Here is a 13649-nt window from a genome sequence, read left to right on the forward strand (position 1 = left end):
GTGAAGATCCTGTGACTTTAGGATATATATATAGGCCACTTTGTGACACAGAGTGTTGGACTGGATGGACTGTTGGACTGTTCTAAAAGAACATCAGAAAAGACTAACTAAGTTTCTTTATAATTTTGTTAAATAGTATTGAGGAGGAAGATCAGACGTTGTATCAAAAGCAATGGGCCATAGATTTAAATAGAGCTATTACTAATGAGGAATGGGAAAACATTTGGTCCTCACCGGGAAATACCTCTAGTATTTTCACGGTCAAACTGCAAACTTTCAAAGTCATGGTGAGATGGTACCTAACACCTTCATTGCTATATAGATTTAAAGCATCAAATAATCTAAATTGCCCCCAAAATTGTGGACAGATGGCAAATTATATGCATCTATGGTGGTCCGGTCCCTCTATACAACATTACTGGAAAATGATTGTTACTGAAATTAATAGCATATTGAATAGGCACGTACCTTATAATCCTGAAGCAATCGTCTTGGAAAACTGGACCCATTCCACGATACCTACAAGAAAAAGGGGAATCATATCGATCCTTTTAGCGTGCAACTGGAATTCCCACACTATTCCAACTGTAAACGTGGAGAAACAGGATTTGGAACTATTTTATTCTCAGCAAGCTGGCTTACCTGAACGAAGACATGCCCCCAACGTTACATGGAAAGAAGATTATAGACTTATGGTGCCCAGTGGTGACATATCTAACTTAACAAGATATTTTACCAAAAAATGTACTGTATCATAACCTGATCTACTTCTAGACGACTTTGTAAACAGTTATTGGAGTTAGTTTGAATGCTGTTACAGGAACCATTTATACACGCTATTTTTGAAATAATAATAATAATAATAAAAAAAACTAACAAAGCTGGAGACCTCTATCCAGACCCAAGTGACCACAACAAATTCTACCACTGTGTGAATGGGAGGACTTTTGTGCAGCATTTGCCAGTCCGGAGTTGTCTTCGATACCAGCTCTTCGCGCTGTAACTGGGCTTGAAGAGATCAGAGCTGCTAGCTTCCTAATCTGACAAAGTTGCCATATGGCTGCAACAAATAAATTTCTGCAAAAATAAAAAAGGAGGGGACAAAAAATCAAAGCAGGTTGTATATGTGTGTAAAAAAAAAAATCAGTTTGCCTTCAAAAGCCAATATGAAAGGGCCTTAATTAAGGGACATTAACTAATAGATCACATACCCCCTCCCTCCTTTGTCTGGCTCCTTCACTGAATTCGACTTTACCATAAAATAAATATCTTACATACCTCACCCTTCCTTTCTGTCTTGCCAGCTGCAAAACACTCTCCTCTCCCACTAATCCTATCTGTTGTTAAAATGCAATGTGTTAAAATGCATTTTGGAGTACTTTGGATCTTTTACAGTATGCCCCCATTCTTTCTTCCTCATTGCTGTCTTTTAAAGCTTCAAAAGTCTTGCTTGTTGAGTGATAAGTAGTAAGGACAGGGGAACATGGAGCGAAGGCAAAAACAAGAAGGGAGAAAAAAAACACACCATCAGTAGCTGAAAGCAGCTGTGGCAGTGAGTTTCCTGTTAATTCCGCTTTCCTCTCTGCATCCCGGAGGCTAAGAGGCACTGATACAGAGAACGAAAAGGAATTTCTGGATTCAGATGCAATGATAAACTAAGTCCTGTCAAGTCATAGATGACTTATGGCAACCCTGTAGGGTTTTCAAGCCAAGAGACATTCAGAGCTGATTTGCCTGTCTGTGTAGCAGGACCCTGCTATTCCTTGGAGGTCTCCCATCCATATACTAGCCAGGGCTAAGAGCTTCTGACAAGATTGGATGAGCTTGGGCTATCCAGGTCATAGCAACAAGCTAGGCATAAACTAAGAATCAGTATTCTAGTTTATCACCCACCAACAATATGCATGGACTAAGCTGGAATAAGGTCATGGCTAATAATGTCTTAATGCAGCTGGGGTCGCCTCACAGATGGAAGAACGAACTGTTCGAACAAAGATTTGCACAGTTTTCTAGATTGAAATCTATTCAAATATTCCACTTGCCTTTTCCTTTTGCCATTTCTGTGTTTCCACTGAATATGGAGCTTGCCAACTGTAGTAAGAAGAATCTGGTCAACTAGAGATTATAAATCAAATGTGGCTTTAGTGATGAAAGCACCTGGCTGGCATTTTGGTTGCAAATGTCGAACTTCCATAATACTAAACACATTGGTAATTCTTTCGTTAATTGTGAGCTACATATTTGTGAAAAGGTCTATCCCCAGATCTCCCATGCCATTTTACAAGAACCTGAAAAGGAGTATGTATGTGAAACAGAAGTCAATGAACCCTTAAAAACTTACAAAGTTTATTCCAGTATGAGTTTTCATGAGTCACACCTCACTTCTTGAGATGTATGTGTATAATTATTTTAGAGAAACTTTTATAACCAAAATCACAGAAGGAGTTGTAGCAGAGAGAGATGTGTTATAGTTCCCCCATCTCTCTCCCTCTCTCTCTATTGTGTGTGTGTGTGAGAGTGTGAGTGAGAGAGAGACAAAGAGAAAAAAAGAGAGAGAGAGAGAGAGATGTACATATTTAGACGTAGGTATATTTGTGAATGGAAAAATACTGGAGATTGAATGGCTTGAATTATTGATTCCAAGCTGCTATTTTATAGTAGTAAATCTCGCTTTAAGAGTTGACATAACCCCAAAGTGATGTTGTCAGCTGCAGCACTGACAAAAGTTCATAAACCTTTGGAGCGGAACTGTTTGGCTGAATTGTCTCCTCACTGTAGCTAATTGGAAACGTTTCCGGATGATTTCCATCTCATTTTGCTACTTCTGATCCAATGTGTTAATTGCCACGGGAATTTGCCGTCCTTTCATTTCCTCATTTCCCTCTCTAAGTCTAATCATGTTCTTTTCCCTCTCTGACAGCAGAGTAAAAACATTCTGTATTCCACAACATCAACACTGCCTGTAAAACAGCTTCTTCTCCATAGCACAGCAGCCTGCATTATCTAGCACTTTCCAGTAGGGGTCCCTTCATACATACATACCTGACACTGTCAAGGTATTGTGTGTTCTTGTTAATGCAGACTGTGGACCTTTATTTGTTTCACCACCAGAAGTAGAGTTGCCAATCTCCAGTTGGGTTGCGGAATAACGACACTCTCACTCCGTGTAGAAAAAAATCCAGTTGCATTCAGTATATATTCAGTCTATTTCAAAATATATCCTCTTATGAGTATCTCAGTGGTACAGACAAAAAAACCATCTCGCGCACAACACTCTTACTGTCCAAAAAAATAATCAAAAATTCATTAAAGTCCAACGAATCATAAAAGAACCGGTCCATTTTGTTTGGGGAAGAACCCTTCTTCAGGAGACCGACTTTTGTATTTATGGGTTCGGTAGTGTTCTAGTGCTGTATTTCATATCTTGGCCTTCCAAATTAATATTTTGTATAGAATCTCTTGTTGAAACGCCACTGCCAGTCTCTATCCTGCGGCATTTGAATCCCCCCAGTTTGGAGGCCCTTCCCCCACTTCAGGGTTATCAGAAAGCAGGGAGGGGGGAAGGAAATTTCTGCTGGGCATTCCATTATACCCTATGGAGACCAATTCCCATAGGGAATAATGGAGAATTGATCGGTGGGTATCTAAAGCTCAGTAGGGAAGCTGTATTTTGAGGTAGAGGCACCAAATTTTCAGCATAGTATCCAGTGCCTCTCCTCAAAACACTGCCCAAGTTTCAAAAAGATTGGACCAGCGTGTCCGGTTCTGTAAGCCCCAAGGAAGATGTCCCTATTTTTCATTATTCCAAATGGAGGGAAGGCATTTAAAAAGAGTACAGTCCCTTTAAATATGATTGCCAGAACTGACTTTGGAGTTCAATTGTGCTTGTCATAGCCCTGCTTCCAGTTCCACCCCCAAAATCTCCTGGCTGCACCCCCAAAGTCCCCAGATATTTCTTGAGTTGGACCTGGCAACCCTAATCAGAAGTAATGCTTCCGTCACAGTCAGCAGTGTTTTCTCCAGCAACCAGATTAAATATAGAAGCATTGCCTAGAAAGCGTTAACCCACTATTCCCCCGTTTTTTTTCCATTTTAAACAAAATATTGCATGAGTTTTAAGCATGTTTGTATTTTAAGAAAAAAAAAATAGTATATTTAATTGTGTTTGTGTCCTTTATAAAGTTTATATTTCCACTGCCTGGCATTACATTTTATGACACATAGGGCCTGACCCCACAAAGTTCCATTTATGTCAGATCTGTCCCTTGAGCAAATGAGTTCCATGCTCCTGTTTTGGAGGATGGCTTCTCTGGAAGGTCCTTGAGAAGTTTTCTTCAGTTCCCCCAAAGCCTTTTACAAATGTCAACCCCCAGTCCCTTGGCAGTGAACCGGGCCCCGACACAAAGGTCTGTATTTTTATTCTATTACTTTAGAAACTCAGCAGCACAGACGACCCTCCTTTGGTGATTTTATTTATTTATCTATTGCTGGTCTGTAGGCAGTCTTCACTCTGGATGACTCATGCCTTGGTGGTACTTCCCAACTATTTGATCTTGAACTAATGTCCTTTCCTGCTTTTTGTTGTCCATACCTCTAGCAAAGGTGGGTTGGGCACAAAAGATAAACCGTTCCTAGACTTATATGTGTAGCAGTTTAATCTCTGGAGAGCCAGTTTGGTGTAGTGGTTAAGTGTGCAGACTCTTATCTGGGAGAACTGGATTTGATTCCCCACTCCTCCACTTGCACCTGCTGGCATGGCCTTGGGTCAGCCATAGCTCTGGCAGAGGTTGTCCTTGAAAGGGCAGCTGCTGTGAGAGCCCTCTCCAGCCCCACCCACCTCACAGAATGTTTGTCTACTGAGAGCCAGTCTTGTGTAGTGGTTAAGTGCACGGACTCTTATCTGGGAGAACCGGGTTTGATTTCCCCACTCCTCCACTTGCACCTGCTGGCATGGCCTTGGGTCAGCCATAGCTCTGGCAGAGGTTGTCCTTGAAAGGGCAGCTGCTGGGAGAGCCCTCTCCAGCCCCACCCACCTCACAGAATGTTTGTCTACTGAGAGCCAGTCTTGTGTAGTGGTTAAGTGCACAGACTCTTATCTGGGAGAACCGGGTTTGATTCCCCACTCCTCCACTTGCACCTGCTAGCATGGCCTTGGGTCAGCCATAGCTCTGGCAGAGGTTGTCCTTGAAAGGGCAGCTGCTGGGAGAGCCCTCTCCAGCCCCACCCACCTCACAGAATGTTTGTCAACTGAGAGCCAGTCTTGTGTAGTGGTTAAGTGCACGGACTCTTATCTGGGAGAACCGGGTGTCTGTTGTGGGGGAGGAAGATAAAGGAGATTGTGAGCCGCTCTGAGACTCTTCTGAGTGGAGGGTGGGATATAAATCTAATATCTTCATCTACCTCACAGGGTGTCTGTTGTGGGGGAGGAAAGGAAAGGAGATTGTGAGCCACTCTGAGACTCTTCGGAGTGGAGGGCGGGATATAAATCCAGTATCTTCATCTACCTCGCAGGGTGTCTGTTGTGGGGAAGGAAGGGAAAGGAGATTGTGAGCTGCTCTGAGACTCTTCGGAGTGGAGGGCGGGATATAAATCCAATATCTTCTTCTTCTTCTCATATGTAATAAAAACATTTTTAAAAATAGATTAAAATAAAGTAGCACGCTTAGTATCCTGCAAGGAAGGACAGTTACTTTTTTCTACCCACTTACTTTATCAATAAATACTAATCATTGTTTCCTGTCAGATCCTTTTCCTCTTTACTAGAGTATGACCACCTGTGCAGACCGTTCAGCTCATTAGCATAAATGTCAGCAGGAGGGGAAGACTGTCAGATTGAAGGATCATTAGAATGTTCCTTAGAATCTTGCTTTTCTGCCGTTTCAGTAACAGCTGCAGCATCCCGATTTACCAAGTGTTTACATTCTAGAAGTTCTATCAAACAGAGGTGGGTTACATGCAGTCTGTGCATAAGTAAGAATGGGAGTGACAGCAAAAGCAGGGAGCCACAGAATACTGCAATTAGTTCTGAACAACAACAACAGAAAACCTAGAGGGCCTTGGATGAATTTTTCAAAAGCACCTCCCTCTCTCACGCATGCACACGCACACGCACACACACTCAAAGCAGCCAAAACAGTTTGCAAGCACACACTTTAGTGATCTTACTGGGGCAGTTTACTCATGGAGTTGTTGAATGTAACTATCTGCTATAGATTCAACCAAGTTCTTCAGACTAATATAGGGAAACCAAAGTTTACTATTTACTCTCTATTTTACTGTGCAAATGACTTCTGAAAGGAATATAAAACAAACAGAGGGACTGGGCTAGTTACCCTTCCTTACGCATAGCTTCACAGCTCACTGGCGGCAGCCACCATTGTTCTGCCAGCTTGCCCTGCCGCCATTCAGCCTGGCTCCTACAGATTTAAAGGCACACACTCACAGGGGGATATTTTCCACCAGGGACAGACAGGACATTGGGGGATGATTTCATTGATGGCTTGAGAGATAGGGGTTCCAGTCCTCTATCAGCTCATCTAAGGAATCGCCAGAGGGCATTGGTTCCTACAGAACATTCTGGAATCTGATCAGATCAATTCGTCTCCATGGGTGAGCATAAATTTGTTCGCCACCTAGGGCAAGAATATGACTTTGATTCAAGGAAGATGCATGATCCCCAGGTTTAGAGAAAGATGTGCAAGCAGATAACTGTGAGTTGAATACAAAAAGTTGTATCCGTTTCAGTTTGCTGCATTTTCTTTCTTTTTAAAGAAATATTTACACCCTGCTTGAGGCTATGGTTCACACTAAAGTGATATTCATAAGGAGACAGACAGGGAAATGTGAGTTGGTTGATTCTCCTGGACCTGCCGTGGCGTCTGATAACACTGATCCTTCTGGATCCACTGTGAGCTTGAAACAGGCATCCTTTTAATGTGTTTTCACTCTAGTCTTGCTTGCAGGGTTCCAGCAGATTGATTTGCTCATTGCAAGAACTCCTTCGGATAAAATAGAGGGGGTACTTGTCTCAGTTGGGATTGCACATTCTCCAAAAGATCCATCCAAGGACTTCTCTTGGATTTAGGCTTCATTTCAAAAAAAGTCACATAGAATCCATAGCCAAGAAAATAAATATATTAGATTTGATTGATAACTACTTACAAACCTTTCTAGCCGGGCTTGGCTTCTCCAATTTCTTATCCTGGACTTCCAAGCACTTCTGAGGTGCTTTGTGTGATAATGCCTGGGAGATCTTACAGCTGATTCATAACGAATGATTAATGTCTGGTACATGCTACAAAGGACATATTGCGCCAGTATGGAGAGCCAGTTTGGTGTAGTGGTTAAAGTGTGCGCACTCTTATCTGGGAGAACCGGGTTTGATTCCCCACTCCTCCACTTGCACCTGCTGGAATGGCCTTGGGTCAGCCATTAGCTCTGGCAGAGGTTGTCCTTGAAAGGGCAGCTGCTGTGAGAGCCCTCTCCAGCCCCACCCACCTCACAGGGTGTCTGTTGTGGGGGAGGAAGGGAAAGGAGACTGTGAGCCGCTCTGAGACTCTTTGGAGTGGAGGGCGGGATATAAATCCAATATCTTCATCTACCTCACAGGGTGTCTGTTATGGGGGAGGAAGGTAAAGGAGATTGTGAGCCGCTCTGAGACTCTTCGGAGTGGAGGGCGGGATATAAATCCAATATCTTCATCTACCTCACAGGGTGTCTGTTATGGGGGAGGAAGGTAAAGGAGATTGTGAGCCGCTCTGAGACTCTTCGGAGTGGAGGGCGGGATATAAATCCAATATCTTCATCTACCTCACAGGGTGTCTGTTATGGGGGAGGAAGGTAAAGGAGATTGTGAGCCGCTCTGAGACTCTTCGGAGTGGAGGGCGGGATATAAATCCAATATCATCATCTTCTTCTTCTTCTTGTGCTAGTTGTTTATCTATTTATTTCTCCACTGAGATGACAATAACTTTTCTCCATTGAGATGGCAATGACCCTCCTATTGGTCTTCTATTTCAAATCTTCTTTGTTCCAGGTACAATATCACTGTAGAAAGGCAGTTTTAAAAATAGGATTATATTAAATGGATAAAAATGGCTTCCCCTTGATTTGTTAAGGCTTTTAGTGATTCTTACTATTTACAAAATTCCCCTTTCTTCTCTTTCAGGTACTATGCTATCTGCTGTCAGCCTCTGGTTTACAGAAACAAGATGACTCCAATGCGCATTGCTTTAATGCTGGGAGGTTGCTGGGTAATCCCAATGTTTATTTCTTTTCTCCCTATAATGCAAGGCTGGAATAGCATTGGCATTGCCGACCTGGTGAGTAAACCCCAGTTGTGTTGATTCACACCAAATACAGTGCTGGCAGAGTAATTAACACAACAGTGATGCACAACCTGCTTAAAGAGTAGATGTAGGTTTATTGGGGAACTTAGGAAAAGTACAGTCTTTCTCCACAGTGGGTTCCAAAGCAGGAGGGAAGCGACCTCAGCAGGGTATAATGACACAAAGTCCACCCTGCAAAGCAGCCATTTTCTCCGGGGGAGCTGATCTCTGCCATCTGGAGAGCAGTTGTAATTCTGAGCGTTCTCCAGCCCTGGAGATTGGCAAGAATGGTTCTCCAGGAGGAAATGGCTGGTTTGGAGGTGGAGTCTATAGCATTGTACTTGCCTGAGGTTCCACCCCTCCTCAAACCAACCTTCTTCAGGCTCCAGCCCTCAAATCTCCAGGAATTCCCCAACCTTGAGTTGGTAACTGGCTGTCAACAGAAGCAAGCAGCCAGACCTAGTTAAGTCATGTCAATCATGTGACATCATGTAACCCAAGGGGTGCTGCCTGGCCTAGAGTAGCCAACTTCCAGGTGGAGCCTGAAGATCTCCTGGAAACGCAACTGAATTCCAGATTACAGGTCTCTCTCCCTTGGAGAAAATAACTGCTCTGGTGGGTGGACTCTATGGCATTATATTCAGCCAAGGCCTCTCCCCTCCCCAAAGTTTGGGTTCACCAGTCAGTTTGGTGTAGTGGCTGAGTGCACAGACTCTCATCTGGGAGAACCAAGTTTGATTCCCCGGTCCCCACGCCGAGAGAGAGAGAGAGAGAGATAAGAAGTTACTCCAAACAGATTCTTCTCCAAAGTAGACAAGTGCAGGATCAATTAAGCCTGATTACTGTTTCGAAAATTTTCTTTTTCAAGAGTCTGGAATTCATACCACGTGTTTATGGATAAATGTAACAATTTCCAAAGCAGAACAGCAAAGTCTTCAATAATAACCAGAGCAATTACCTGGATCTAATTGATCTTGCCCCTGTCTCCTTTGAAGGGAGTCTGTTTGGAGTAATGGACTTTTGATGTACTCCAACAAGGATACTTGATTCATTATTGCTGAAATTAATGGACTTTTGATGTACTCCAACAAGGATACTTGATTCATTATTGCTGGAAACGGATTTGAAATTCCAAGAGATTTCTTAAGGGATTAAGATCTTTGCCTGCCTCGGGACCCTTTGGTTCCTCAGTTGCCTCTATCACTAGTTTTTTGAACCCTATGGCATGTTCCTTGGTTGAGCTCTCTATAAAAGTATGTGTTTTAGTCTCTGTTACATCAGCCAGGAGAACAAAGTAGGAGTCAGGTGTCACCTTTAAGACCAACAAAGTTTTATTCAGAATGTAAGCATTGGTGTGTGTATGCACACTTCTTCAGACGAGGAATCAGGTACAGCAGGGCTCTTTTTCTAGCAGGAGCTCCTCTGCATATTAGGCCACGCCCCCCCGATGTAGCCAATCCTCTTGGAGCTTACAGTAGACCCTTTACTAAGAGCCCTCTAAGCTCTTGGAGGATTGGCTACATCAGATGGCGTGGCCTAATATGCAGAGGAGCTCCTGCTAGAAAAAGAGCCCTGAGGTATAGTGAGCAGAACTACATATAGCTGGTAGGCAGTGGTTTAGATTGCAAAATGGTACACATTTAAAATCCAATGACAGAATAGTAAAATTAACAAGAGCAAACCTTTGATCTGGGTAGCATGAGAAACCAATAAAACGGTAACATGTCAAAATGTGAGAATGTCTGCTAATCACTCTATTGTTCTACTGCTTCAGACCAACACAGCTGCCCACTTGGATCTATCAGCCAGGAGAGTGAGTTAGCAGCTCTTCAGGTGGAACTCATGTTTTTGAAGATTTTTTCTAAGATAATCCTTTGACCCAGTCTTAGGTTTCCCCCTAAAGTAGTCTTCAGGTTCCATGTATCCCAGGATATTATTTCGCCTATCTTTTTCCTATACCAAACTCTGAAAATTCCTGAGACGTTAGAAGGGCTTTATTATTTTACCTTAAAAGAACTTTAGAGTTCCACAGGAATACAGCACCGTTTATATGCTTTGCTGGGCCTAATAAAGGGAGGAAGGCTTCCTCTCAAACTTTGTTCCAGTGGATTATCAGTACCAGGCCCATAGCTAACCAGGGGCCCATGGGGCCTGGCCCCCTGGGGGGGGTCCTCACCCCCCCCATCCCAGAGCTGGCCATCTTCCTCCCCCTCCTGCATGATATAAATAATTCAAGAAGGGTGTCCAGAAGCAGCCACTACCCCTCCCATGCCATTTAAAGGGCTCACAAAGCAGTTGATTGGTGGGGTTTAAATCACATGGGAGGGGGAACGGGAGCAGTCACCAGCCCCGCATGGCCCTCTCTCCCCATGGCCCCCAGCTACAGGGCTAGTCTGTACCATTTGAGAATGCTATGGTTTAGCTAGGCTGCTGTGCCCCCCATGCATGCCCACTCTACAAGAGCTCTAGCTTCTTCTGCAGCCTTCTTTGATGAAGTGCTGGGCTGCTACTTGGTCATCAGCAGACACGTTCATATGCCACTACATATTGGCTCTGCAGGCAAGATGAGAAGCTCAAGTGGGAAAGGCAGTACTGCACTTACTGTACAAGTGAGGAGAGCATGCCCGCCATGATGAGTTGTTTGCTAGAGTCCCTATGTGAACTACACAGAAGACTGATGTTGAAGACAAAGTTACACTTATCTGTAACTATTGTTCATCAAGTATCTTCTGTGCAGGCACACATACTCTGCCTCTTGGCCTGCTGCATGCTCTGGTTTTGGTGGAGGTACTGAGGCTACTGAGGATAGGGGTGCTGCTGCATGGGAGCATGTGGTCCCTGGGTGGAAACAAGTTTATGGCTCCAGCTTGCAGCACTCCCTGGAGGTTTTTAGCTATAAAAACCTCCCAGATGGCAGGCCTGCTCATGTACAGTCACCATGTGTGCCTGCACAGAAGATACTCGATGATCCATAAATACAGGTAAGTGTAACTTTGTTATCTGGGCCACCGTAACCTCTGTTAGCAGAGTAATTGACACAGCAATGGTGCACAATCTGATTGAAGAGCAGAAAAAGGTTTATTTAAAATATTGGATAGGAAAGAAGAGAGAGAGAGAGAGAGAGAATGAGAGAGAGAGGTTCCTAACTAGCTGAATGTGGCACTTAAAAGAAGAAGGAGGAAATTTCCCTAAGAGTAGCAATCTGGAGACAAACAAGGAATGACACCTAATAGGAGAGAAGGTGCTGACCTCACTATCCTAATTGTCTTCTTGGTTCTTCCTGTAGGGTCTTCTCTTCTTTGTGCACAAGACACTGGCTTTTGGAACATACAGAACATATATTGCCTAGAGTTTCTCTTCTAAACTATGACAAAGTCTCCAAAGAAATTTCAAAGAGGAGAGAAATGTCAAGATCTGCTTGGGGAATTTGGGTTGTATTTGGGTGGAGCACAGTCCCCATCCTTCTATTGTACCCCATGGAGCTACAGTTTGTGGCAAATCTGTTCCTTGGATGGGGAGACCTCAAAGAACACTTGCAGATAGCTTGTAGGGGTGAAGTATGGGACTGCAATGGGAGGAGGAATCAAAAAGCTCATCCCCACCCCTCCACGGAAGCACTGTTCCATCATTGGCATTACGCTAGCAGAAAAGCACATTTGAAATCAGTCTTTTGTATCTGGTTATGAACATTTTGCTTGGGTATAACCAGAAATATTGGGGACAGTATTTATGTTCTATATTTTAGAGCTCGATCAAGCTGGGTTATAAAGCTTTTCATTCATTGCTCATACACCAACATCCTGCTTACATGTCAGGCAGAGCCAAGGGTAGGTTCCTTGGGGGCAGCCAAAGTCCAGTCAGGAGAAACGAATTCAGGAGTCCAGTCCAAGAGTTCCGAGCCAGTCAAGTCATTACCAAGGGGTCGTCTGAGAGGCATAGTCAAGCAGTCCAAGGGTTACTCACAAGCAGGAGTCTAGCTGAGCCAAATGCCATAGTCAGAAGCTGGTCCAACAGTTGCACAAGCAAGGCAAGATCCAACACTGTGGTCACAAAATCAGTGGTCAAATAACTTCTTTCTTCCACACCTAACTTCCTCCTTTGGCTGGTTTTTATAGGCATGTGCCTAAGCCAGATGCTTGAGAGTAATTCTGTAACTATTCAGACCAGGAGGTGTTCACTCTGTCGATCCATAGCCTCTGTCTGCAGTGCTCAAAGGGTGATACTGGAGGGTTGGGAACAATCAGCTTGGTTTCTCTTGTTGATTGGAGCTGGAGACTAGCAGTGGCTTTGCGCGAGCTGTTGGCTGTGGATCTTGACCAGCCAGTAGTTCATCTTGTCATCTGCTTGCTGACTTAGAGCTGGCTACATATGTCTCTTTTCTCCTGAGGAGTCCTCACTGAGCCCTGGCTGACCCATGACACATCCATTGATAGGGCCTTTGTCAGCATTGCCTATTCATTTACAGGAATAGTGTCAGATCTAGACATACCTCTTGTGAGTTATGAATTTTATGCTCCAGGTAGACGATTGCTTCTGATATCGCCATTCTAATCTACACAGTAAATCAGTTCACTGATGTCTCAAACATGCCTAGCAGCCAGTTCATTTGGACTTGATGGAACTCCGTTTTCACTTTTCTGCAGTGGCATAGGAGCCACCCCTGACAATAATTGTTTAAATTGACCCTTCTCAACATCTAGTAGGTTTATCGTCAGGAGAGCATGATGGAGGGTGACAAGTCTCTGAATGAAGCTGGGACTTTCCTTCATGCTCCATTAAATTTACAATCATGCAGCTACTACAGCTGTCACAAATGAAAGAGAGTTTTTCTTCCCTTACTTTGCCCGTCAGAATCAGTAATAGAGATGGACGAGCAGGCAGTACAATGTTGTCCACAACTGATCAGTTACGGCCGTTATATTAGGGTCGGTGCCATATTTCTATATAGGATCTCTGCAGATGGAACTTTTTCCCCTTTAGTAGCCTGTCTGTATTTTACATTCTGTATTGCATTTTTTTCCCCTGTACTGCATTTCTAGGTAGATACCCTGTTTCCCTGAAAATAAGACCTACCCCAAAAAATAAGCCCTAGCGGGATTTCTATGCATTTGTTAAATATAAGCCCTACCCCAATAATAAGACCTAGTGATGGGCGTCGCAAAATATTCAGGATGGAATTCCGGGTCTGGAGAGTTATGACAAAGTTCCAGAAGATGATTTAACTGTATTTGAATAAATGTAGATTGTTGTATCATACTTAATAAAAAAAACAAGACATCCCCTGAAAATAAGCCCTAGTGTGTCTTCTTGAGAAAAAAACAA

The 13649-nt window shown here is 43.5% G+C and overlaps 1 protein-coding gene across 3 annotated transcripts in view; it reads left to right on the forward strand.

Annotated features, from left to right (window-relative positions):
- HTR4 (5-hydroxytryptamine receptor 4) overlaps positions 1–13649 on the forward strand; it is a 360697-nt gene that overhangs the window by 230132 nt on the left and 116916 nt on the right. For all 3 annotated transcript variants that reach the window (XM_060240604.1, XM_060240605.1, XM_060240603.1), the window contains one exon: positions 8168–8321. In XM_060240604.1, coding sequence (XP_060096587.1) covers positions 8168–8321 — 154 coding nt within the window. The remainder of the gene's footprint in view (positions 1–8167; positions 8322–13649) is intronic.

This window comes from Heteronotia binoei, chromosome 5 (genome assembly GCF_032191835.1).
Source record: "Heteronotia binoei isolate CCM8104 ecotype False Entrance Well chromosome 5, APGP_CSIRO_Hbin_v1, whole genome shotgun sequence".
Lineage (NCBI taxonomy): Eukaryota > Metazoa > Chordata > Lepidosauria > Squamata > Gekkonidae > Heteronotia > Heteronotia binoei.